At 35.3% G+C, this 27764-nt stretch overlaps 1 protein-coding gene across 16 annotated transcripts in view; it reads left to right on the top strand.

The window, feature by feature from the left end:
* RIMS2 (regulating synaptic membrane exocytosis 2) overlaps positions 1-27764 on the top strand; it is a 588301-nt gene that overhangs the window by 481860 nt on the left and 78677 nt on the right. For all 16 annotated transcript variants that reach the window (XM_041769575.1, XM_041769574.1, XM_041769584.1 and 13 more), the window contains one exon: positions 18426-18667. In XM_041769575.1, coding sequence (XP_041625509.1) covers positions 18426-18667 — 242 coding nt within the window. The remainder of the gene's footprint in view (positions 1-18425; positions 18668-27764) is intronic.

Genomic DNA, 27764 nt, shown 5'->3' with positions numbered 1-27764 from the left:
TATGTTTTTAGGGGAAGAGATCACTCTGGTTGCTTGCGTGGAAAATGGAACATGAACAGCTAGGGTGCTGGTGCAGTAGAGTGCATAAGAGTGGCATGGACTTGTGCACTAAAAGTCAGGATGGCAAGAAATGGAAAGATCTGAGTATATTTTAGAGGTACAATCTGTGTGACCTACTAGGTGTGGGGCTGAGGACAGGAAGAAATCAAAGGAGTCTCTTTGATTTTCAGCTTAGGCAATTTGATGGTTAGTTATACTCTTTACTGAAACAGGGAAGGCTGAGAGAGGAATATATTGAGAAAAAAAAAAAAGGTTAAGTTCTGTTTGTGCCACATCAAATTTGTAATATCTTGTGTGATATCTGATTGCTTATTACAAGTAGGCAATTGGATAGGCAGTTCTGGAGTTTGGAGAGGAAACTACTCAGCTAACTTAAATTTAGAGATGATTGGCATATTTGTGTGTGTGTGTGTATATACAGGCATAAATATTAGCATATATATGTACATATGTATGTAATATTAGTATATATATATATTACTTTGAAGGTAAAAGAGTTGCTTCTGATAGCTTGCATTTTCTCTATGAAATTAGGGAAGATAGCAAAAGGTGAGAGGTTTGAGTCCAGTAAAGAAGGGATACAGTGGTTATTGTGGAGAGTGGGGAGCGCGTGGGTAGATTAACTATTGAGGCTCATGACAGTGAACTAGAGTGGAACCAACATATCCCACTGAATTTTTATTTTCAACAACCCTCAAATGTTGAGATATAAACATAGAAGAAGGATATGGTAGGATGCATCTCAAGGTTCTCAAGGTGAACCCCAGGTGCCCCCAGGGGGCACCTACGTGGCTTAGTTGGTTAAGCGTCCAACTCTTGGTTTCAGCTCAGGTCATGATCTCATGGGTCTTGAGATCAAGCTCCATGTCAGGCTTCAGGCTCAGCAGGGATTCTGCTTGAAGATACCCTCGCTCTGCCCCTCCCCCCACTCGCATGCACACATGTTCGTTCTCTCTCTCAAATAAGTAAATCTTAAAAAAAAAATAAGGTTCTGCCAGTTGGATGCCATATGAGAAGGATACTAAAAAAGGTGAAGATTCTTGTAAAAGAGTGACTGAAATGATGGGCTCTGGAATCTACCTAAAGATAATTGGAGAGAAGTTGAGAGAATCCAGGTTCTTATCATATTGAAGAGAACTTGATTAAATGAGCTAAAGAAGAGAGACAGATAGGCTTGTAGCAACTTTCTGAATAAGGTTGAGATCTTATTATTCTCATTTTATATGATAGGGCAACTGAGGCACAAACTGTGTTGTTCACTCAGTTATAGCATGAGTAGTACAGCTGCATCTTGATTAAACTCACCTGGCTTCCCAGTAGATAATTATTTTTGTTACTAAAGATGCAAATAATAGATATTCTTTGTTCAAGATTAGGAATCATTGCCTTTGACAGAATGGAAATACAAATGCCCAAATAAGTATTAAAATTAAAATTAAAAAATGGATTGTTTTAAAGCTTTCATCTGCCGTATCTTTATAATATTTTTTTCTAAATATTCTTCTGCTTTTTATTTTTCCTTTCAATGTAAAACTTTCTGGTTTTATTCTGAATATCAATTGTATTATAGTTGTAATTTTTAGCATTAAGCTTAATGGTTTGTCAGTGGTATCATTTGATTGCCTTTATAAAAGTTTTTGTTTTAGTCCATTTTATTCACATAACACTAATTCCATAATGAATGTCAAAGGGAAAGGATAATTACATAGGGAAATTTATCTAGAGCAGCATTATCCAATAAATATAATGTAAGCCATGTAGGTAAGTTTGATAATTTTAGTAAGTACATTAGAAAAATAAAAAAGATGGGGCATCTGGGTGACTCAATCAATTAAGCGTCTGCCTTCAGCTTAGTTTGTGATCCGGAGCCCCAGTATTGAGCCCCATATCAGAATCCTCGATCACCAGGGAGTCTGCTTCTCCCTCTGCCCCTCTCCCCTTTCCTGCTTGCTCTCTCTCTCTCTCATAAATAAATAAATAAATAAATAAATAAATAAATAAATAAATAAATAAATGGAAGAAGGTGAAGTTAACTTAATATCTTTTATTCAGCCTAATATAGTCAAAAAATCTCATTTCAAATTTTAATCTATATATGAAAAGAATGATGTATTTTATTTTAGAGAGTAGTGTACTAAGACTTCTAAACCAGTGTGTATATTACACTTAGAATGCATCTCCATTTGGATGAAGCTCATTTCAAGTGTTCATTAGCCACACATTGCTAGTGCCTATAGTACTAGACAGTTGGAGAGTCTTCATAAAGTATAATTCAACAAAGTAAAATACTCAAAACAAAGTCCAGCTCTTTGTGATTTCTCCTGAAAGAAGCATGGTTTAAGAAATTTTGGTTAGGGATGCCTGGGTGGCTCAGTGGTTGAGCATCTGCCTTCCGCCCAAGGCGTGACCCTCAAGTCCCACAATCAAGTCCCACATCAGGCATCCTGCATGGAGCCTGCTTCTCTCTCTGCCTTTGTCTCTGCCTCTCTCTCTCTCTCAATCTGTCTCTCATGAATAAGTAGATAAAATCTAAAAAAAAAAAGAAATTTTGGTTAGAAAAGATATGTATTTGCTGAAAAGAGGAAAGGAAGGATAGTCCGGGTTTTTGTTTTTGTTTTTTTTAAAGAAATAGACTAGTAATCAAGTTGGTACACAGTCTAGTCTTTTCATAGTAAAACAATTCGATTAGTAATATTTTAGAGCCATAATTTTTTTAAAAGATTTTATTTATTTATTAATGAGAGACACACAGAGAGAGAGAGAGAGAGAGAGAGAGGCAAAGACACAGGCAGAGGGAGAAGCAGGCTCCATGCAGGGAGCCCGACATGGGACTCGATCCTGGGTCTCCAGGATCAGGCCCTGGGCTGAAGGCCGCACTAAACCACTGAGCCACCCGGGCTGCCCCATCATAATTTGTATTAAGCTTTTATATGTGACTACTTGAAAAAATGGCATAATTGTGTATATTAATATAAATTTGACTTTAAATGACTAATGGTAAATATTGGGCAATTTGATAGCTCCATGGTGTAATAATCTAAAACATAATCATTCAAAGATTTCTGAGGTTTTATAATTTCCATTTTTGGAACATAAGTATTTCTGAATGTAAGGATTTAATCATGTAGAATTTAATAAACATTTTACATTTACATATTTAAATTGAAAACTTAGGGTCTCCATTTAGTGTCAGTTAGTAACATAATTGGTTTCAACATTTTAAATCAGAATTCTATAAAACAAATATTCAGTGGAATATAAAACAAAATAATATGCTTACTATATGCTTATAATTGAATTCTGTAAGAAATGTCAAGGTGAAGAAAAAATACCTTGTATTTATTTTTTTGTACATGCAATTCATTAGTCACTCATTCAAACATGACTTTAAGTGGCAGGTTATCTTAATTAAAGAAAAAGAACTTAGATAAATATCGATGAAAGGGAAAGTAGCTTACAAATGTAATAGTATGCTTGAGACATGACATTTACAATTTGCTTAAATTCTATTTATCTTTATTATTTCATTATGATGAATAGATATTTATTTTCATTATTATTCATTATTTTCTAGCCTTTGACGCCACAAAATTCCTTTGAAAATGAAACTGTATTAGTTCCATAAAGTGGCTAACTGTAAGGGAAGTAATAATATCCTTGACTTAAGTTTTGCTGATAGTTTTCAAAACAAACTTGAGAAAATAATACTTTAATGTTTCATAGGAACGCTTCTGGCACAAGTGTGCCCAGGTTAAATGGTGACTCCTTTTTGATAATCTCTTCATTGTCTATCACTCTGTCTCTAATCTCACTTAGCTTTTTTATCCAGTCTTAATAACAATTAGCATTTAAATTGGCATTCTTTCCAGGCAAAGGGAGCTTATGGTAAAGTCTGAGTTTTGGAGTTTAGGAGTGTTTCAGAAGGATGATCTGTAGAATAAAGCGGATTTCCCGTTGTGTTCATTATTTACCAACAAAATGGAAGAGTACACTTATTCACATAGATTATGTGTACCATTTCATTTAGTGCCAAAACTGTATAATTTTTCATTCACCACCAACCTCAGTATCTGACATTTTATAGTTACTCAGTAAATGTCTATTAAATTGAATTTACTTGTAAATGCATTATTAGTTTAATATCTGTGTTAACAAGGTCATCATAAATATTTTATTTGGAATACATCTTTTTAAGTTTAAAATGACTAAAAAAAGTTTAAAATGATGGAAGGTGTAGTCTGAGGGACCATTACTATGAGACCATAGAACTGCTCTATGTGAAGGATCTACTTCAAATAAATCTAGCAAGTTTACATCTCTGTTCTAAGTAAAGCCTCAATGTCCCTATTTAATTGTAAACATACATAACTAAAGCTAACATACGTGAGCCATATTCTAGACATTGTGCTAAATGTTGTATATATTTTATTTCATTTAATCTCATCACAAACTTATGAGAGAGTGTTATTATTGTTTTGTTAGATAAATTCATTCATTTATTCAATAAATATTTACTGAGTACTTACCAGGCAGCCGGCATTATGTTAAAACCTGCGATTTAGCAGTGAACAGAAGAAGTAAAGTCCTTGCACCACGCAGCTTCCATTCAAGTGGAAAAATATAGAATAATTACATGAGAAAACTAAAAGCTCAGAACAGATTTAAAATATATACTCAAGGGATCCCTGGGTGGCGCAGCGGTTTAGCGCCTGCCTTTGGCCCAGGGCGCGATCCTGGAGACCCGGGATCGAATCCCACATCGGGCTCCCGGTGCATGGAGCCTGCTTCTCCCTCTGCCTGTGTCTCTGCTTCTCTCTCTCTCTCTCTCTGTGACTATCATAAATAAATAAAAATTAAAAATATATATATATATACTCAAGGTCATTATCTATTAAATGATAGAAATAGGATAGAAACCCATGTCTGACTAACTTTAAACCTAAATTTAAGTCTCACTCCGTGATAAGTTACCAGATTTTGTTGCCTTAAATAAATTACTTTAACTGCAGAAAATCTGGGGTTTTTTTGTATACTGAATAGTTTTATCATGTTATTCTTTATATCTTTCAGATTGATAATAATAGTAGGAAAACTGTAAACATTGTACACTAGACTATATGAAAGAATAATAAAATGTTCTTCAGCAGTGAATAAAGGGATAGTCTTTGAGAATTTTAATACAGTGCATTTTACAGTGCATTTTATTAACACTGGATTTAGTCAAAGAGAAATTACCAGTATTCATCTAATTAGGCAAGAAAAGTATATTTTAACGAAAAGTAAGGGATTGCCTGTCATATAAGTATTTTGTTTTCAACATGAAATGCCTAAATTAAACTTAAAGTATGCAAATTTAAGTCTTAACCTAGATACAATGCTATACTTTACAACATAATTTACACATGAAAGCTACCTGGGAATTCTGCTTCATAACTCTTCTAAGGTATTATCTTGTTTTTCTAAACTTATTAACTAAGACTATATACCATGGTCCTTGACAAGACATACAGTCTTTTTATACATATATACATACATACTCTTCAGTGGTCTAGGTGATGGTCAGTTAGGTGTGGCCACAAGAAGAGACACAGGAAAAGCTCAGGAAAAGGGAATTAATTATAAGGGGTCCTAGGAACCAGGAAGCCTGCCATGCCATGCAGGGCTACCTGGGAAAACAGCAGTGTAGGTTAAACATCTGCGTTTGGCTCAAGTCATGATCCCAGGGTCCTGGGATCGAGCCCCACATTGGGCTCCCTGCTCAGCAGAGAGTTTACTTCTCCCTCTTCCTCTGTCACTCCCCCTTGCTTGCGTTCTCTCACTTGCTGGTTCTGAAATAAGTAAATAAAATTTTAAAAATTGAATTTAAAAGTATAAAAAATTCTCACTAGGAACTTTGTTTAGTTATTTTTAAATATCTGTAATTGTAGCCTGTCAGTGTATACTATTGAAGGAAAGACCCCTTCTTGGTTTTTTATTTCTAAGCCCTAATTTTCTACCATGTGAGCAAGGGACTAGATAACTGTCTAGTTAACAGCACTGTCTCAGAAAGCGTCTCTTCCCTGACATTTCCAAATCCTATGGCCCAGTCTCCTGAGCCCTGCTAGAAAGAAGATAGATGGTAAAAAATGGCTATCTTTTGTGAGCAATAATTCAGAGCTCATTAAGAAGAATGTGACATAAAGCCACCAGTTCCAGGAATTTGGAACAGTGGTGCCCTACAAATCATTTTACTAGACTCTAATAGTTGCTAAGAAAGGTAAAAGGGCAAGAAACTACTTGTCTTTCTTGATCACTGTCAGCCAAATATAAGGAAAATATACACAACTTTAATCAAACCATCACTGTTTCCAAATATAATGGAATAATGTACAGGTAATACATAGCCTCTTGGAAAAAAAATTCTAGAATGAGTTTTGGGGTTTTTTTAATTCCATGGGACTCCACAAATTCTGGTAGATTCTTTGTGAATTTGAAAGATTGATTTGGGTAGCTATGGAAGTTATATAGATAATGAATAATTAGATTTCATCAAGATATGTAAGTTTTTAAAGCACGTTAATACTCTGAAATGATGCATGCAAAATGATTACACAAAGTAGAGATATTTTAAAATTTGGATTTGATTTGTAATCAAGTTTTCAAAACGAGTATCTACTATTCAAAATATGAGACTAATGTATTTTTTACTTTTTAGTCTGAAAAATTAATGTTCCTAATATATAGCTATTCATATATTTTTATACATTTTAAAACACAACATCTAGTCATTTCAGATGAGTAAAAATTACAGTCCAGGAATATTTTCATAATGTGTGATTTGATGTCAGTAAGTTACACTCCAAGAATACTTTCATATTCAGTTTAGCTTTAAGTATTATTTTTAGAGGCATAATGTGAATTTTTACTTAGTGTAATCATTTCAATAGTGCAGAATAGTTACCATTTGTTAACTACTCTACAAACTTGATAACACTTATAGAGCCGAATGATTAGCAAGAATAAGTCAAAGCTCAGTCTATTTTTTTTTAATTTTCATAAAATCTTAACTATTAGTGCTCCTTTGATATTGATAAGAATAGTGAAAATGTAAATTGATGCTTGCAGTGTATAGGCCAGTGAGGATACTATCTGATATTTCTGATATTTGTCATGGACTTCTTATGGAGTAGCAAATACTGTGTAATCATGTGTAAAATCAGAAGAAGCTGAAATGAAATGAGTTAGAAGGAAGTCTATTCCTGCCTAAAACATTCACATTTAGAAATAGTCGGGTTTACCTGAGAAGTACAGATGAAACAATAGAAGAATTTAATGAGATGATACATATACTAAATTACTGGGTTAGACTTGTGGAATTTATTCTGAACACTTGTGAAGGAAGAGATGTTATTGCTTAAAAATCATGTACTAAGGAAAATTGTGGGGAACAAAAGGCAAAGCTGAATTAAAAACAAAGAAAAAGAACCATAAAAATTTGAAAGGAATTAATTTTAAAAACAGATTAACAGAGATACCTGGGGGGCTCAGCAGTTGAGCATCTGTCTTTGGTTCAGGTCATGACCCAGGGTCCTGGGATCAAGTCCTACATCAGGCTCCCCAAAGGGAGCCTGCTTTTCCCTCTGCCTATGTCTCTGCCTCTCATGAATAAATAAAATCTTTTAAAAAAACAGATTAACAGAGGTATTACAGTCATAAAAATGTGGAAGTTAAAGTCTCCTAATGATCTCTAATCTCCTCACTTGCTAGGTTAGGAAACAGAGGCCCAATGAGCAAAGAAACAAAGTTTAATGTGCTAAATCAAACTTCTTCACTTTAGTTCTTAAATTCATGTATTTCTCCATCTTGAAGAAATATTTTGTGTCAATTTTTTACTTTCTTTTTAATCTTTCTCTCTCATCAAGTTCTTCTGATTTTGCCTAAAAAAATAAGTAATATACTAGTAATCCTTATTTTCATAAACAGTTATGAAAGATTAAAATCTTCATTTTGATACTCCCATGAGTTTACCGTTTCTTTCTTTCCCTTTAATTTCAGATCTCTCCAAAACAGTATCCACCTTAATAGCTTCCACTCTGTTACATCATGTTTCTTTGTCAACTTCTTAGAAACTGACTTTGATCTGTATTTCAGTAGCTGCTTTCTTTCTTTCTTTTATTTTTTTAAAGATTTCATTTATTCATTCATGAGAGACAGAGAAACAGAAAGGCAGAGACATAGGCAGAAGGAGAAGCAGGCACCCTGCAGGGAGCCTGATGTGGGACTCAATCCCAGGACCCCGAGATCATGCCCTGAGCCGATGCTCAACCCCTAGTCACCCAGGCATCCCAGTAGCTGCTTTCTTAAAGTCCAGTTGTAGCCTTTAAAATTCCAAATCTAGGGGATCCCTGGGTGAAGCAGCGGTTTAGCGCCTGCCTTTGGCCCAGGGCGTGATCCTGGAGACCCAGGATCGAATCCCACGTCGGGCTCCCTGCATGGAGCCTGCTTCTTCCTCTGCCTGTGTCTCTGCCTCTCTCTCTCTCTCTCTGTGTGACTATCATAAATAAATAAATAAATAAATAAATAAATAAATAAATAAATAAATAAAATTCCAAATCTATAGCCTTCCTTAACTGTTCCTGCTAATGAACTCTTTGCATCACTTGATCACCTCAATTTTCTTGAACCACATTCTTCTCTTGTCTTTTATGGAATTTAACCCTATTCTATTTTTCTTAGTTCTGAGCATGCGTCTCTATTCTCCTGTCACTCCTCTTCTTCCTAACCTTTATAAGTATTTACTTTATAAGTATTCAGCAGAGTATCTTTTCAAGTGTTGTCATTTCTGTCTCTACAATTTTGGCTTCCCTATGTAAGCCACCTCTTAACTTCCTTTATCCTCTCCTGTTCAGCCAACATTTATTGACTCCATCTTTTTTCGACCTGACTATTCCCTTGGGCACATGCTCTAAGTGTCCGGCTTCTTCCTACAGAACCTCTCCATCAGAAAATTCCATTGGTTCAGTAGTTATCACTTCTTAAACCAGCACTACTCAGGCAAACACTATGCTCTTAAAGGGTGTTTCCTCTTCCCAAAAAAAAGTTGTGAGTTAATTCATACAACACACTTAGAGTAGCTTTTGGCATATGACAAACGCTTTGTAATTTGAGCTCTTATTATCTTATTCCCAGATCCAAATACTAAGCCATACAGGTGGCTCTTTCCAAATAATTTTTCCATTAGTCTTTGTTTTCTATTAGTAATAGCAATATAGGAGCTTACATTTTCTATACCCTTCCCCCAGATCATTCCTGTAAAGTCCTAATGACAATAACCAACACAAGTTATTTCTTCCCATTGTAGTCACTCTGGGACCCAATCTGATAGCAGCCCTGTCTTCCACAGTCCCAGGCAAAGGGAAAGAGAAGTTGGAGTTCATCTCCATCAATTAAATGCTTCCACCCAGAAGTGACATAACTCATTTTCACTAACATTGCATTTGTCAAAACAATTCAGAAGATCACTTCAAGCCTCAAGGGGGTAAGAAAAGATAACTTTACCCCATACCTGCAAGGAGGAGAACAGAGTAGAAAACTGCTTAAGGACTCCTTCCACTCTTTTACATTCCTCATTTATAATTTTATGTTATTCTCTAGCTCCATCAGCCTCAGTGACTCTTTTTATAGATCTCCACATAGCAATGTGAATCTAACCTGCTTTTCTGGACTTAACCTCTGCTACCCTTAGCCTATAATATCTTCCACTTCAGCCAAACTTCACTACTCATCTTAAAAACATGGCATGTTCTTTCTTACCTCTGCATTTCATGCATAATATTCTCTTTTCCTTAATATTTTTCTTTCTCTCTGTTATCATTTTTACACATTAAAGGCCCAGATTCATAAAACTTTCTAGATCTGATTTTTAATGGTCTCTTTCCCTCTGGTGAAGTGTCATAGTACTGTGAGATTTTCCCTGATAGTTATAACACTTTTTAAACTGATTTTTATAAGCATTTCTCCTCTTATTGCATTCTTAAACTATATGCTCCTTAAATAATGGCTGTGCCTCATTCATTTTGTGTTGTTTTTTCTTAAGTTTTTATTTATTCATTTATTATTTATTTAGGTAAACTGTATATCCAACATGGGGCTCAAACTCATGACCCTGAAAATAAGAGCCTGTGACCTTATTCTAAGAGAGCCAGCTAGGTATCCCCAAACCGTTTTCAATGGATTCCCTTGGGTTTTTCCCAAAGGAAACCATGTAATCTAAAAAAAAATTTTGCCTCCTCTTCTCAAATCTTTAAGTTTTTTGCATTGGTGAGAACTGTCCAAACCTTGCTGAATAATATCATAATTATCGTTTGTTTTATTGATACTTCCTCATGAATAGAGAATACCTCAAATGTTTCACTTTAAAGGGGCTAGATACTTGATTTTGTTTCAAGTGCATTGAGCTGTTTTTACCTATATCCCTACACCATTTTCACCTTAAGAATCTCTCAACAGGGGCGCCTGGGTGGCCCAGTGAGTTAAGCTCTGCCTTTGGCTCAGGTCATAAATCCCAGACTGGCTCAGTGGTAGAGCCCATGACTCTTGATCTTGGTGTTGTGAGTTCAAGCCCCACATTGAGTGGAGAGCTTACAAAGAAGATTAATATTAAGGAAGTGACAAAAGAATAGGAATATTTAGCAGATTTTTTTAAAAGATTTTATTTATTCATTTGACAAAGGAAGAAAGAGAGCAGGCACAGGCAGAGGGAGCTGCAGAGGGAAAGGGAGAAGTGGGGTGCATTCATTGTTTTTATTAGCACTGGGCCAACTCTAGCTTAAATGGAGCCTTAGCACCATTTAGAAAATGGTTCCCCTGGGTAGATGATTAGAAACAGACACTTGTTTTGAACAGACCACTTAGAGAAAATTCTCCCTTTGTATGGAGACTAAAAAGTACTTTTCCTGTCGGTTTTGGCCTTACTGAGCAGGAGCTTGGAGCTCAGGAGCTCCTTCAGCCGCCATTCGCTCCTCTAGGACCTAACATCAAGTAGGTGTAACACAGTAGGTATTTGCTAATGGAACCAATTAATTAATGGCAAGAATGTTTACTGTAGTTTAAATTTGCTGAATCCAGAAATGTATGCAAGCCTAAAAATTGGAGGAGAAAAAGAAACAAAATATAAATTAGATCTTGTCACTGAGAACAACTGTAAAGAAAAAGCTGAAGTCAGAGAAGACATGTCCTTTCCATATGATACATGTTCTAATGACAACATTTTAAAATCATCATTCTTGTATAAAGTTTCTTTATAAATTGTTATCTTAAATCAATAGTGAAAGCAAGTGCCATGATGGAAATACCTACACTGTAAGCACAATTTTTGCATTTAACTTTTTAAGGGAGACAGACCACAGCTAGAGGGAGTCCAAAGACAACAGCTAACATAATAAAAGATATTGGAAAATGATCATATAAGGATGGACAAAATAAATTATTGGAAACCATGATCACTGTGTGACAGAGAAACATAGACTTAGGATTTATCAAGTATTATGTTTAAATTTTGTTCTTAAAATAAGTGTCTTCATACCCAGAGTGGTGGTGATGGAGATATGTTATTCAGTGACTTGGTGGAGAACTTACAAAATTAAAAAACTGTGAAGAACTAATATATAGGTGAACTGAAGAGGTTAAATAAATGTATAAGTGTTCAATTAGTAAATCAATATTCCTAATACCTTTAATGATCTAGCCTTCATAAATCTATCACTGTTTAAAGAAGATAGTCATGTTCTCTCCAAAATGGCTTTTAATGGTATATTTAGAGATAAAATATTAGTCTGGATCCCAGGTCTCTTGGTGCCACCACCTGTGCAGTATATGTCCTCATGGACTTAGAACCACTCTAGTGGAATATCTGAATAGGCCATAGGGCAGGACATATATTGAACCCAACACATCCAGGCCTCATTCTCTCTTAACCTCATCTTATGTTAGTATCCCCACCTTTACCTCATTCAGTTAACACTAGTTTCATAAATTCCCTCTAACAACCAAGCATGTTTTGGCCTCAGGATATTTGCACTTGCTCTCCTCTCAGTTTAGAGCACCTTCCTTAGCATGACAGACTTCATCATTCAGGACTCAGCTCAGTTGTCTCCTCTTCAGAGAGGTCTTCTTTGACCACCCTGTCTAATGTTGTCCTTTCCCCAGACTTTCCAGTCCCTGTTAATATTTTATTCTACCTTATTTTCTTCAGATCACGTATCACCATCCGAAATTGGCTTTTACTTATTTATTGTCTTTCCCCATGACATAAAAATGAAAGCTCCATGAAAACAGAGGCATTCTGTCCTTCTCTGCTGTACTTCTGACTCCTAGAACTGCTGTGTAGGAGGTACAAAATAAATACCTGTTAAATGATCATTCGTTAAATGAATAATCTAAGCCTAGAGGTAGTGATATGTTTAAAAGGATCAAACCTCAAACTAAGAAATAAATCTTTCTTTTTCCCCTTGGAGAATTTTTTGTTTTGTTTTTAATAAATCTTTAATATGGAAGCACCTGGGTGGCTCAGTGGTTGAGCATCTGCCTTTAGCTCGGGTTGTGATCCCGGGGTCCTGGGATCAAGTCCCACATCAGGCTCCCTGCATGGAGCCTGCTTCTCCCTCTACCTCTGTCTCTATCTCTCTTTCTCTGTGTGTGTATTTCATGAATAAATAAATAAAACCTTTAAAAATAAAATCTTTAATATGGTAGAACTTTAGGCATTAACGAGAAGTTTGAGAAGAGAATATTGGAGCTTACAGGCCTTCCCGGTGTTCCTTAAACTATTCTAAGTAAGCAGCGATCTGCTCTGTTGACACTGAGGCACTCCTTTCCTTCCCTGAGACCCAGGGCTTGGACCTTAAACACAGCTCTGTGACTTATATTTGTCATCAAACATAGGCAGATCTTTTTGGCTAAAAATACTTTGTTATTTAGTTAAATAGTCCTCCCTAACTCTGGATATCTACTTTGTGGCATAGACAAACACACATCCCCTCTGATACATTTAGATCCTATACTAAGACATTATAGTATATTAATCAAATGCAAAATAAGTTTGAGTTATCACAGTGATAGGTATATGGTTAGCCCTTGGCACCTGCTTCCAGAAACATAACAATGGGAAGGAAAACGGATTAAACCTTTCAAGATGCCATAATGTTTGAGAGCGTGGTCAATCTCAGTGGGTGTTTTTTTTCCCCATTCTACCATAATTACAATTGTCTTCTACCTTTTGAGTCCTGCAGGCCCTCTAGCACCACTTCCTAGCCCAACATGTTATAAATACCTCCACTCCTAGAATTATCTCTGCCTACTTCCTGTCCAGAAGTGTCTATTCTGTTTCTGAGCTGCAGTTCTCATGCTCCACTGTACTAGCTGCTGCGCCCTCTGTATCTCTGGCCACAACATTCTGAATACCACTACCCCCACCCCAACTCTGGTTTCTAACCCTTTGGCTAAGTCTCTCCTAAGCACCTTCCCAGCTCTCAATATGATGAAATATTTGTTTTAACATGACTATATATTTTATTTACAATGTTATTCTCCTGCCCACACTCTCACACACTCAGGCTTTGTCTTTGTCCTGTGTTTGCTATTTATTATTTTAAGCCAAACCATTTAGCTCTATTCATTCAAACTATTAATTAACACTTTTGGCCCTATGGCCTATAAACTTCATTTAATTTAATGACATACTCTTATAACCCCTGGTATGCTCTTTAAGTCTCTGAGGAATATCTACAAATATTTCACTTGCCTTTCATTACTTTTCTCCTAATAATTGACAGTATTATATTTGCCCTTTAAAAAATCTTTCAGGATACAATTTCAACATTTATAATTATGTTGTAAAATAGATGACTGGCACGGGCAATTTCACATATTTTACAGTGAGAGTACTAAGTGTATACGATTTTTTATTGTTTTTTTTTTCTAAAGTCAAAAATTAGAAAACATGTATAAAACAGTATTTAGAGATGTAGAAATGGCTCTATCTCTTTCTAGAACTGAGTATCCTATACCAACACCCGATATTATTGTGTGGTAATCTCTTAGGATTAGCTTGAAAGCCATGCTATCCATTTAGCCTGTGGAATGAACTATGTGGATTGAATAACTTGACCTATCTAAAAAGAAAAAGGTTAGTCTTTGATTCCCCTTAATTTGTTTATTTTTTTTTTCTTATTGCTATGTGTGTTGGGGGGTAATAATATAAAAAAAAAAGTTGTAAAAAGCATAATTACCAACCAGAGAAAGTTAAAACCACTTGTAGTGCACTGTTCACAGTATATCTTTCTTGATTTTTTTTGCCATGTACATTTATACTTTCTTCACATTAAGAACAAAACATTCTGAACTTATAATTTTATTTTTCATATTCTGTTTATTTGCCTCTTGGACAAGGAAATGGTAGATCATCTCACAAATCCAGACTTCCCCAACTATTATTTAGCAAGAATAGATGACAGATAGATAGATTGATAGATAGATAGATAGATAGATAGATAGATAGATAGATGATAGATAGATAGATAGATAGATAGATAGATAGATAGATGGAATGGATAACCTTGAGGGTTTGAATTTATCTGTGTCCCCTAGCAGCAAGGTAACTGTATTTGGTATGAGTGCCAGCCAAAGCTAGGCTACAAATACCTGCTTCCTCCCCCACCCATATCAGGAACATATTTTATCAATAAATACTTATCTGCAACAGCATTTTCAAAGGTATATTCTATTTTATTGATGAACATAACTTATTTTAAACCCTCAACTATTAGACATTTATGAGGTTTTCCCTGTGTGTATGAGTGTGTTGTTATTATAATTAATTCCACAGTAAATGTTACTGCCAAATCTATACACATTGCTAAGTTTTCCTTTAGGATATACCTATAAGTAGATTCGATAGGTTAAAAGCTGGGCTGTTTTTTTTTTTTAAAGGCTTTTGATACATATTGCTAGATTGCTCTTCAGAAGTCCATTACTGTGACCCCACTAACAGTACTAGAAATTTACCATATCACCAGACCCTTAGAAACACTCTCTTTTGTAATTGTTAATGTAATGGATCTCTGTTCTCTTCACTACACTGAGTATTCCAAATAATCACCCGTGTTTACACATTTTTTTCACTACAACGTAGTTCATGAATCAGGAGTCATAAAACTTTAAAATTTTTGTTTGATAGCTTGTTTGCTTGCAATATTGTTTGCTTGTAGTTTTAAGTCATGTGGAACAGGGAAAGTCAAGGAAACCAGTAGTGATACCCTAGCCTCAGTCTCCCTCCTCAAAACACAGCACTGGAGGGCAGCTATTCAAAACTCATCTCTGGTGGTCTGAAGGTTCTAGAAGATGAAGAGAAGATCCATCTTAAAAAACTTTTAATAACTTTTTTTGTAGATAATGCATTTTCCAAGTTGTTAGGTTGAAGAAAATATACTTCTGTAAAACCAAATTGTCATTAAAATATTTATCTACAAACTGATTTATCAGTTCCAGTTAGTGTTTCATTGGATCCTGCTTAATTTTGATAAAGTTCTTCATGGCTTTAATATCCAATCATGAGAATTAAAATGCAAAAATCATAAGGTACATTAAGCAATATTTTGTGAGTCTATCTTTTTCTTCTTGGTAGGGAATGACATAAGTGTCTCTTTTAGAAAAGCATGTGTTTGAGAGAAAGATGCTTACATGGCAGGAGTACTAGGTTACTCTGACATATTATATGGAGCATGTTACTATTTTGAAAGCCTTAGTTTCAACTAAACTTAACTTTTCTAGGCTTTTCTTATGACAGCATACAGCGAAAATTGTACGTTGCATTTCTGTGTTTATTTGCCCAGAATCCATGGAATAAGAAATATCACAGGGCAGCAAAGCATTTCATAGTTAAAGGGGGCCTTAAAGCTACTCCAGTTTAAGATGTTTAATGGATGCTCAATGGACAATGGTGGTGGTGGTAGTGGTGGTGGTGGTGATAAGGAGAAAGGGGGGGAGAGTCATTTATCGAGCTCTTATGTGTCTGGCATTCTGTTTAGTGCTTTACTCACATTTTCTCATTTATTAAGTGAGGAAATTAAGTTTCAGAAAAGGCTAATGGCTCTCCCAAATGAGGCAGCCTGAGATCAAACCTGGGTTTCCTGTCAGTGTCCATTGAGTAATGCTGACTATATTAAAGACATTATAGGCATTTTAATTTCAAAAGTTTTTAAAATTTATAATTATAAATATCATTTTGATTGATACTGTTAAGTATTTATATGATACATGTTGAAGAGCTTTAGCCTTATTCTGTTGCCCATATTCCTTAATAAAAATTGCTATGATTTCAATTTATTAAATTTTTACTTTAGATCTATTATCTCTGTTCTTTACAATAAGAAGGGAAAATAGAATATTCTCATGTTATAAAATATGAATCTGAGAGGCTCAGAGTACAGCAATGAATTCTTCTAAGGAAGTCAGTTAAGTAACAGCAAAACTGGGAGTCAAGCCCATATGTTTGCCTCCAAAACTCTTTCTATTTTATGCTATTGTTGTTTATTAAATGATAGCAAAATCAAACAAGCTTGAAAATGATTGATTTGGGATTCTTTTTTTTTTTTTTTTTTTTGATTTGGGATTCTTGTAGAAGCATATACATTGTTCTCTCTTTTGGCCTATTTATGCCACATTTCTTCTTAAACCAGTAAGTGGGGTAAGATAGAGTTTACTATATATTTTTTTAAAGATTTTATTTATTTATTTATTTATTTGACAGAGGGAGAGTGAGAAGCAGGCTTCCTGCTGAGCAGGGAGCCCAGTGTGGGGCTCAATCCCTGAAGCCACTGGAATCATGACTAGAGCCGAAGGCAGATGCTTAACTGACTGAGCCACCCAGGCGCCCTTAGTTTACTATATTTTTAAAACAAGTTTACACTAGGCCTTTCCCCTCTGAAATACTTGGAGAAAAATGTACATAAAATTAACATGTGGTCCTAGCCTTTTAGCAGATCTTACTCTAAGATAGAGTCAAAAAAAAGTTTTCTTAAGAAGACCAAGAAATTGAATTACAAAGAAGAGCTTACCTCAATAGGCCAGTTTTCTAATTCTCATTCTTTAATAGACATATACAGATATTTCTAGGGCTCCTGGGTGGTTCATTTGTTTAAGCGGCTATCTTTGGCTCAGTCGTGATCTCAGGATCTTGGGATGGAGCCCCACGTTACCATTACCGGGACTCCCTACTCAGCAGGGAGTCTGCTTCTGCCTCTGCCTTCCCCTCTCCCCCCAACTCAGAATCTCTTTCTCTCTCTCTCAAATAAATATATAAAATCTTTTTAAAAATATTTCTAATGTTCCTTGATTTTTTTCCTTTGCTCCTATAATTATGTGTTATTCACTCATATTATCAGAACCAAATTAAAGCAGAAATTGACTCTAATCCTGAGTCAAAATGATATGTAAATAATTTTTCCTATTCCTGAAAAGCAAGCACTCTTTCAGATTTGGGGTGCCAACTGGATAGCTTGCTTCCAGATTCTTCAACCCCCTTACAACTTCCTACCACATTCCAGTGATCACAGAAAAATCAAAGGTCCTGTCTTCAATGACTCCTGTTGGCAGGAGACTGACTACTGCCAAGGGGTGTAATCAGTAATCACTGCTAACAGTGTCAATGGGAGTAATCAGCTGATCAGTAATTATCATCAGTAATCAGTAATCGTTAATCAGCTTACATGCTTCATTGAGACATTGATTGCTTTCTGATCATATTGCCTAGAAAACCGACAATGAGTTTTCCTTCTTTCAAATGAATGCCAGAGGGAAATCTTTTTCTTTACTTTTGGAATATAGACATCAATATACATGAAATTATGTTAAGTGAAATACTTTATTTTTAAATCAAAACTAATGGAAACATCAATCTCTTAGAAAATTTAATTATTATTAGATAAATCTTACGAGACAAAACTTATTTTGAAGGGCCACTGTTAGCAGTGGATGCTGTAATCTGTGCTATTTTTTTGGAGAATTTTCCCACTCATGTAATTTTTTTTTTGAAGGCAATATTAAAGAAAACTAGAGGAGGACGTTTTTGGAAGCATCTTCCTTTGTTATACAGCTGCTTTACAGCATCTCTGCACTCGCAGGACAGGATATTATCCTAAATAAGCCCTACTGATTTTGGTTGATCCTGAATATTCAATAAAGCCCATTCAAGACCATGGTACTTGAAAATGTTTAAACCCTCACGATACATCCTGTACGTGATATCACGGAATGTGTCATCTAAAATACATTTTCTGTCTCTTCCTCTCCACTCTGGTCCTCACCTTTAATGGTGCATCGGCCTACAGTGTCTTTACATCCAAAATGCAAAGCAGACAAATGGGCGTCTCCGGGAAGAACATGGCTAAAAGCACCAGCATCAGTGGAGACATGTGCTCGCTGGAGAAGACGGATGGCAGCCAGTCTGACACTGCAGTGGGTGCCCTGGGCACCAGCGGCAAAAAGCGGCGCTCTAGCATTGGCGCCAAGATGGTGGCCATTGTTGGCCTGTCCCGGAAGAGTCGCAGCGCTTCCCAGCTCAGCCAGACGGGTAGGCCTCTCTGTGTTACTTTTGACTTCCTACTTGAGTTGGCGTTAAAATACACATCCTTTTCTCTTGCTCACTCTATTGCAGTACTTAATGGAAGGTGCCATGTTCCAGAGAGCTAGGGGGATGATAATCCAGTTAACCTCTCTGAAAAATAAAACGAGAACTTTGTTTTCCAGTGACACATGAACGTGCTTTGCAGTGAACCGTCGCCCCTGTTCTTGGGATGCTCAGAATGTCTGTCCTCCTCAGGGAGGAGTGGAGCTGTGGTAGCCCGGATTGCCGGTTGCTGATACTTTTGCAAAGATCTGATCTGTGAGATATTTGCTTTCTTTAGGTTCCTCAAGAGGGAACCAGCCAAATTAATTTTCATTCTCAGCAAGTTACCGTGATGAAGATGACACCTCAGATTTTGTGTGAATAATATAGTTCTTTTATTGCTGACAGCCTAAATTCTTTTTCAGTTCGTAAGCAGCGTTTACCAGTAGTATCAATTTCTTACTGCAGTTTTTATTTTCCTGTTAAAACTTCATGTAGCAATATTCTCCAGAAGCAGAGATGGAGGAGTTTTCTGCTGATAGTGAAGATATTCAAAGCTTTGCTACTTTAAAATTCAGTTTCTAAATCACATCTGCAAAAATAAATTAGATACAGCACTCCTACTCCTACTCAGAAAAGCCACAGTTAGCAATTAAGAAATTTGTGAGTCAAAGCGTTGTCTTTTCAAATGGTTGTTGATAATTAAACATTAAATCCTTGGTATCTTGGAAATAATAACTTATCTTCTACTTAACAAACAAACAAAAGCATATAATAGTGTTTCTTTTACAGCAAAGAGATTATAGGCAAATGGGTGAATTCTTATGTATGTTTGAATTACTAGGGTTCTTGCACACAGAAATCAGGACAAAAATCTGCAACACAAAATAATTTGAGGATACATTAATTCCTGGACCCAACTAATCTTGTTTTTAATCTAACTATAACAGCAATTCTGGAATTTAAGCCTTAAATAATATTATATTGAAACAGTTATTTGATGGTTTTCCCTATATGGTGGTTGTATGCTTAATATGACTATTGATAGGAATTTTTCATTTGGTGTTTTAAAATGTTATTTTACATTTTAATATACAAATAAAAATTTAATTCATGGACATAGAGATATTTCAATGATTTTTTTAAATCGACAGTATTTATCCATAATTAGCTATTCTATACTTACAGATAGATGTTGACCTTTTGAACTTGAGATTTTTTAATATTTCTCTAGCAATTAGAACTTCATTGCATTTTTCCCTTAAAACTTACAAACATCTGTAAGCCGAAAACTGTTCCAAAAATGAAGCCTAAAAATTAGAAAATGAAGAACCTAAAACAGGCATTCATAAGTTTATATACGTTAGAAAATATATGGTGTTAAACTAAATAATTATTTCTGCTTGTTAGAGTTTTTTGATAAATATTGGACACCTACTATGTGCCAGGTGCATGGAGAACAAAGGTGGTAAAAATAAACATCATTGTAAAAATAAACATCATTGTGCTATTATGGATTTTCAGACAAGACTACTTACCTACTAAAGAGTAGAAAACTCAGCAAAATAGGATCTTTCTAAAGAATAGTGATATTATTCTGGGTGATAACATAGCAATCACATGGAAACAATAATTGGCAAAAGGGAAACCATTTATATAGGTCTGTTGACCAGTACACGTTGCAGCTAAGTCATCTGTCTTCTGCCCTATTATTTTGCATGTTCCTTTGCTTGTTAAGTGGAAACTCACCTTTAAAGTCAATATTTCTAAAGATTAAATATGACTTACTAAGCATTGTAACTTAGCAGAAAACACATCAAAATCATGAGGAGACTCGGATTCTATTGCTTACTCTGAGTTATAGAAGATAATCAAATATGACCTCTTTAAAAACCTGACTACTCTGAATCATAGACTGTTCATCTCAGAAATGAAAGTGACACCTCCTGTTCTAACAAGGTTTTTTATAAAGACGGTGTTTTAAAATTTATAAGAAGATGCTTTGAAAACTTAAAATCACTTTGTGGTATAAGATATCAATAGCCAATTCAGCCTCACAGGGAATCAAGAGCTCTGTTTTAAACATGTTGATTTTGAGATGCCTGTTTAGACATGTAAGCACAGTTGTTATAAGATTAGTTAGATAATGAGTCTAGAGCCTCAGGTCAAGACTGAAGATATAATTTGGGAATGGTCAGCAGGTAGTATTTAAAGCCATGGCACTAGATAAGATTATTTAAGGTGGCTTGAATCAAGAAGAAAATTAAAGAGTGAGCTCTATGATATTCCAACATTGAAAAACCAGGAGAGAATTCATCAAAGAAGCCCTAAAAAAGAGCAGCCTCTAAAAAAAGAGAGAGAGAGAGAAAGAGAAGGGAAGAGAAGAAAGAATATGGTACCTTGGTCACCAAAGGAACCATTTTAAGAAAGACGATCAGCATGTCAGGTAAGATGACGACTAAGAATTAACCATTGGATTTGGCAAGATGAGGAATTTGGTAAACCTTGACCAACCTTGCAGTTGTGGTCAAGGCATTATGGGAGCAGACAAAGAAAATGGGAGGTAAAGTAGAGTCCGTGAGAATGATATCAAGAATGAAAATAAAAACATCTGATACTTACTGAGCACTTTTATGTGCTGGCATTATTCTGAGCGCTTGACATGTCAATTATTTAAACCTCACAATAATGTTATGAAGCAAGAATTAATGACTACTATGCTCATTTTACAGAAGAGAAACCAGTGAACAAAAGGGAATAACTTTCCCAAGATTACCCAAGTAGTGAAGAGTAGAGGTTGGGATTTGAATCCAGGCAGCATGGATCTGGAGACTTTACTCTTCTCCTTCTAGTTACAGTCTAGACCAGCATGGTTCAATACAACTTTTGGCAATGTAGACAATTTTCTGTATCTGTGCTAAGTTTGTGCTAGCCACACATGGCTGTTGGACATTTGAAAAAGGGCTACTGTGATGGAGTAATTGTTTTTTTTTTTTTACATTTTTTTTAATTACTTTAAATTTGAATAGGCACATATGACTAGTGGCTATTGATTTGGATAGTACTGATAGAAACAGCTCTTTCTAGGATTTATTATTACAAAAAGGAAACATAGAGATAGAACTGTAGCTTGCAGTAAATGAAGACAAAAAAGAGTTTTGTTATTTTAATGACAGATGGGATACTCATGAAAAGAACTGAGTAGGTGACAGACTTTGGACTCAGAGCTAAAGTAGAGGTCAGCTTCCATGGCCTGTGGTCATTCAGGAATCTGTGCTCTTTTCATCTTGTAGTAATTTCTAAGCTGATGTAGGACTTTACATTTATTTACTCTAACTGTAACATTTTATAATCATTTACTTATTTGTCTATTTCCTGGCTAGTCTGTTTTTCTTATATTACATGTCTTTCTCCATGTCTGGCATAGCTTCAAATATAGTGATCTTCAATGAAAAGCTCATGTACTTCTTTCAGTGCATGATTCAGTCCTCTAGGGAAATAGAAAGAAAATTATGGAACTTATTTTTATTTTTTAATCTAAAAGACAAGAAGTTAGGCATTGCTAATATTTAGTAACCTCACCCTTGTGTTCTTGGTTGGGCTGGCGTCAGATGGCCAGTGTTGTGTGCCTTTCTGGAGGGGTTAGTTTAGTTAGCCACCAGAAAATGGGCAAGTGACTTAAAACAATCACTGAAATGAAACTGCTGATGGAATGAAACGTGAATATTGCAATTGTGCAAACAAGGTAGACCTGAAACTTTATTCCTACTCAAGCTCTTCATCAGCCACTGATGAATAGATATGGTGACTCTCTAAGACCTGACAAGAAGCTCACTGAAAAACTCTAAGTTATTGAGAAGATTCATGAAATATAGATTACATCCACTATTATTAACAATGAACCCCTTACCCTACCTTTGTACTTTATATGGTCTATGGTACATCTTTGTGAAGTTTTTTTTCCAACTATGACATCATTCAAAGTGAGTATGAGAAAAGTGAATTTGGAAGCAGACCTTCAAATTGCTCACCAGCAGCCACATAATGTCAGCTGCTGTAATATATAAACCTTGAAAACTTAATGCAAAAGAATTGTATCTGTTGGGCAGAAACATTAGTCCAATGCAATTATTCCCAGTGGGCTAGTGGCCTTCACTGTGGCCAATCAGGGTTGGAGGTGGTTTTCATCTTATGACTTTACCCTCCTCTGGGAACGTGGAGCACTCTCTATTCAGTCAGCACACAGCAGCTCTTCAGGGGCAAGGATTGGAAATAGTAAAGTCACTTGTGCTTGTATTCCATTGGCTATAGCTCAGTTACAAGGCTCATGCTGGAAAACGGGAAGCTGAGGAAAGTAGTCTAAGAAGTGCTCAGGAGAAAGAAGAAGCAAGTTTAATGAGCATACCAATATTTTAAAAAATTATAATGTGCATCACTTCAGACATTTTTTCTGAGAACATAAAGTCTTACTTTATCATTAAAAATATTGATTTACAAGTATTTGTTGCATTTTAATCTTTTAAAATATTTGTGTTTTATATGTTATAAAAGTATTATAGAATGTGTATTATTTATAAATAGTTTTTTTACTGAAATAGAGTTGATATTTTTTTAATTAATTAATTTATTTATTTATGATAGTTACAGAGAGAGAGAAAGAGAGAGAGGCAGAGACACAGGCAGAGGGAGAAGCAGGCTCCATGTACCGGGAGCCCGATGTGGGATTCGATCCTGGGTCTCCAGGATCGCGCCCTGGGCCAAAGGCAGGCGCCAAACCTCTGTGCCACCCAGGGATCCCTTAAAAGATTTAAAACAACTGGTCTAGTATATGTAATTCCAGAAAGTTTAAAACCATTATTCTAGTATTCTAGTTCTGAGTGCTGAATCCACAGGTCTATTAAAGAACATCATAATCATGAAGAATAACAGAAATGTTAAATACTAGTGTCGCCTTTTCATGTTATTAGAAATCTCAAACTTACATTTTAAGCATTTTCAAAAAGAATGTGCTTTTAAACCTAAATTTAGTATATTTCTCACTTTTTTTTAGCCAGCCTTTTTTTTTTTTTTTTTTAAGATTTTATTTATTCATGAGAGACACAGAGAGAGACACAGGCAGAGGGAGAAGCAGGCTTCATGCAGGGGACTCGATCCCAGGTCTCCCGGATCAGGCCCTGGGCTGAAGGCGGCGCTAAACCGCTGAGCCACCTGGGCTGCCCTATTTCTCACTTTTGAAATGATGTTTTAGCACTTATAATACTTTTGACCATTATTAAGTAAAGTATTGATAGTCATGCCGCTGTTCTTTGGTACTAAGTTCCAGTGGTTTAAGTATAATAGATAACATAAAGTATTTCATATAAGTGAAAGCTCTTTTGAGCATATTATGAACTGTGGCAAAATATTTCTATAGCAAACTGGGATGAGCAAGTAGCTAAGAAAGGTAGTTTTACTGTTAATGGAGATTAATTTTTCTTAGATTTGGATTGAATTTTATATCATTTATTCTAAAAATAAAACTTATTTTTTTAAAATTGCAGTAAAATATACATAACATAAACTTTACTACCTTAATAGTTTTCAAATGTACAGTGAAGTGACAATAAGTACCTTCACATTATTTTACAACATCCATCTATCTCCAGAATGCTTTTCATCTTGCAAAGTGAAACTCTGTACCCATTAAACAACTCTCCATGACCATTCTATTTTCAGTCTCTGAATTTGACTACTGTGGGTACCTTATATAAATGGAATCATACAGTAGTTGTCCTTCTGTGACTTAGTTATTTCACTTACCATAATGTCCTTAAGACTCATTTATGCTGTAAGCATGTGTCAGAATTTATTTCCTTTTTAAGGCTAAATAATATTTCTCATGGTATGTATACACCACATTTTGTTCATCTGTCAATGGACATTTGGGTTGTTTCCACCTGTTAGCAGTTGTGAATAATGCTGCTATGAAGAACATGGATGTAAAAATATCTCTTCAAGATCCTACTTTCAATTCTTTGAGGCACATACCCACAGTGGAACTGCTGGATCTTATGGTAATTCTATTTTTAATCTTGTGAGGAACTGCCATTGTGTTTTCTGTAGCAGCTGCACCATTTGACATTCCTACCAGCAGTACACAAGAGTTCTGCTTTCTCTGCATCCTTGCCAACACTTGTTATTTTTTGATAATAGCCGTCCTAATGGCTGTGAGGTGGCATTTCATTGTAGTTTAGATTTGCATTTCCCTCATGATTAGTGATATAAGCTTCTTTTCATGTGTTTATTGGCCATTTGTATATCTTCTTTGGAGAAATGCCTATTCAAGTATTTTGTCCATTTCCTAATTGGGTTGTTTTGTTCTTATTTTTGAGTTGAAAAAAAATTTATAAAAGAAAAATATAAGCCTGTTTTTCAGATCCTTGAGGGTTATCACTGTATTAATAACATGTAGTAGTATTATTATTTATTTGTATTTTTCTGAATCCCAGTAGGCCTATAAGTTCCTTGAGGGGAGGAACTATATCTCATGCATTTTAATATCTCTGGTACCTACAGTTATAGCTGATGTCTACTAAAGACTCAGTATTTTTTGGAATGAATGAATGCATAATTGATCTTTGTATGAAAGAAAAGGTAACATAAAACTGTGTTCCCCATATCCATTTATATCTACAAATGCAAATTATCTTGCATTATCCTTTCTCAACCTAAAGATTACATTCATAATCAAATTATTCAACATTTACTAATGAATTCTTATGGTATTTTAATCATTTCCCTAAAGTACAAATGTTTATTCATCTCTAAACATTTCTTATCAACTACATTATTTGCAAGGAAGGCATTTTGTTAGGCCCTATGGAAGGCAAAACTTGACAAAGCATAGTCCCTTCTCCTTTGTAGCTTTTATACTGAAGGATCTTTAAATCTACTAGAATAAATGAGTTTTAGGCTTGAGGAAATATAAAACAAGGTAGAATGCAAAAAGGACAAACAAGAGAAACAAAGGATATCCCGTAAGGTGGGGTAGCAAAGTGAAGAAAATAGATTTGAGAGTTTTAGAGTTGAAATCCCAGCTCTGCTATGGACAAGTTACCTAACCTCTCTAAACTTCCCCTTACTTGGCTGCAAAAATGATGGACTCTATCTTCCTACCTTATGAGGTTGTTATGAGCACTTGTGAGAGCACTTGAAATAGTTTCCGACATATACGAAGTTCTTTATAAAATGCAGCTACTACTCTTAATACTATTATAGTACCCTTAGGGTAGCAATGGAAATGACCACTTCCAACACTGATGCCAAGGTAGGATCTAAGCCTTCAATTAGGGATAATGTTTAAACTGTGAAGATTCTGGGAACAGGGATAGACATGGGCAACAGTAGACCCAGAGATATGGAAATGCTGTTTACATATGAGCTGAGCAGAGAGTATTTGACACATAATGGGAGATGAGACTGGCAATGGAGTTTGGGACCAGATAAGAAAGAACTTAATGTCAGGCCAGGGAGTTAGAGCCATAGAATTGGCAGTAGGAAGCTATTGCAGGATTTGGAATATGGTCGTGACATGTTCATGAATATGTTGTCAATAAGAAAGTCTAGAGATCAAGAATAGGAAACAGATTTAGTAAGACCGTTTAGAGCAGAGATGATGAGGGTCTGATCAATGGTGTATTAAGTTTTCTACTGCTGCCATAACAAATTACCACAAACTTAGAAACTTAGTGTAGATTTACCAATCTGTCAGAAATTTGGGTGAGTTTGGCCAGTTTCTCTGCTCTGTGTCTCACAAGACCAAAACCAAAGTGTCATCAAGGCTGAGCTTTTATTTGAAGGGTGAAGGGAAGAGCACATTTCCAAGTTCATTCAGGTTGTTGGCAGAATTCAATGCCTAGCCTTCAAAGGACTGAGATCCCTTCTTTGATGCATGACCTCTATCATTTTCAAGCTAACAATGGCATGTTAAATATTTCTTGTCCTTCTAATGTCTCCAAATACCCATTCTGCTGCATTTCTTTTCCCCTCCAGCTAGAGAAAATTCTCTTCTTTAAAAGAATAAATAATTAGATTGGTCCAACTCAGATGATCCAGAATAATATCCCTGTTAAAATGTCCTTAACCTTAATTATATCTGCAAAGTACCTTTTGCCATGTAGTGTAACATATTTAGAGAGCCCAAAAAACAGTGTATGGACATCTTTGGGGACCCTTATGCCTACCACAAATGATAACAGTAGAAGGAGATGGAAAGGTGGAGGGATTCAAGAAATATTGTAGGTATGTTTTATAAAAAATATCATTTTCTTCCTGGGAGTAAAGTAAAATAGACAAAATGTTAATCTTTGCAGTTTATTCTCTCTGACTAGAATGCAAAACAGTTATAAAGAATATAGGCTTTTTAAAGTAAAAAATTCAGAAAATAATTTACTGTTATTAAAGGCATCATTAACAATAGCATGAATTTGTTCATTTTAATTTTCAAAACCTTAGATATATGCATTATCATTCCCATTTGACATATCAGAAAACTGAGACTTAGAAGTTTCATTCATGGTAGATCCATTACAAAGCTGGTACTCTTTATGTAACTTCACTGTTGCTAAAAGTATGTTTTTATAATTAGTTCTTTTCATATCATTAGAAGGGAAAATTTTTTCTCTTCAAAATAAAAATTCTCAGGGAACTATTTGAATTCACTATAGGTTTTAATTTAATTGAACATAATTTTAAGATGTGAATAGCCAAAGGCATTGTACAGGCTACTAATCAGTAAAGGCCTAGGAAGTGTAAATAACGAAATCATAAAGAGTTTAACTGTAAGCTGAGAAGTACAAACTAAGGAAAAGAAGTCTTTTAATTTTATTAAAAGTAAATATTTTAAGGTTTTTAAGCATGAGAGTATAAACAGAAATGACATTTTCAGGTATAGGCCATTTTTAGTGAATTTCCCATACACTCTGCATAGGTATATGGAGCTACTAGGGTTTGTTTGTTTTTTTCCAAGTGAATCCCATTCCTTTTACCTCCTAGGAAGATTTCCATAGACAGTTGCAGATAT

The sequence above is a fragment of the Vulpes lagopus genome, chromosome 9 (genome assembly GCF_018345385.1).
Source record: "Vulpes lagopus strain Blue_001 chromosome 9, ASM1834538v1, whole genome shotgun sequence".
Lineage (NCBI taxonomy): Eukaryota > Metazoa > Chordata > Mammalia > Carnivora > Canidae > Vulpes > Vulpes lagopus.
Note: the sequence above shows the minus strand (reverse complement) of the source record. Positions and strands in the feature narration are given on the sequence as shown.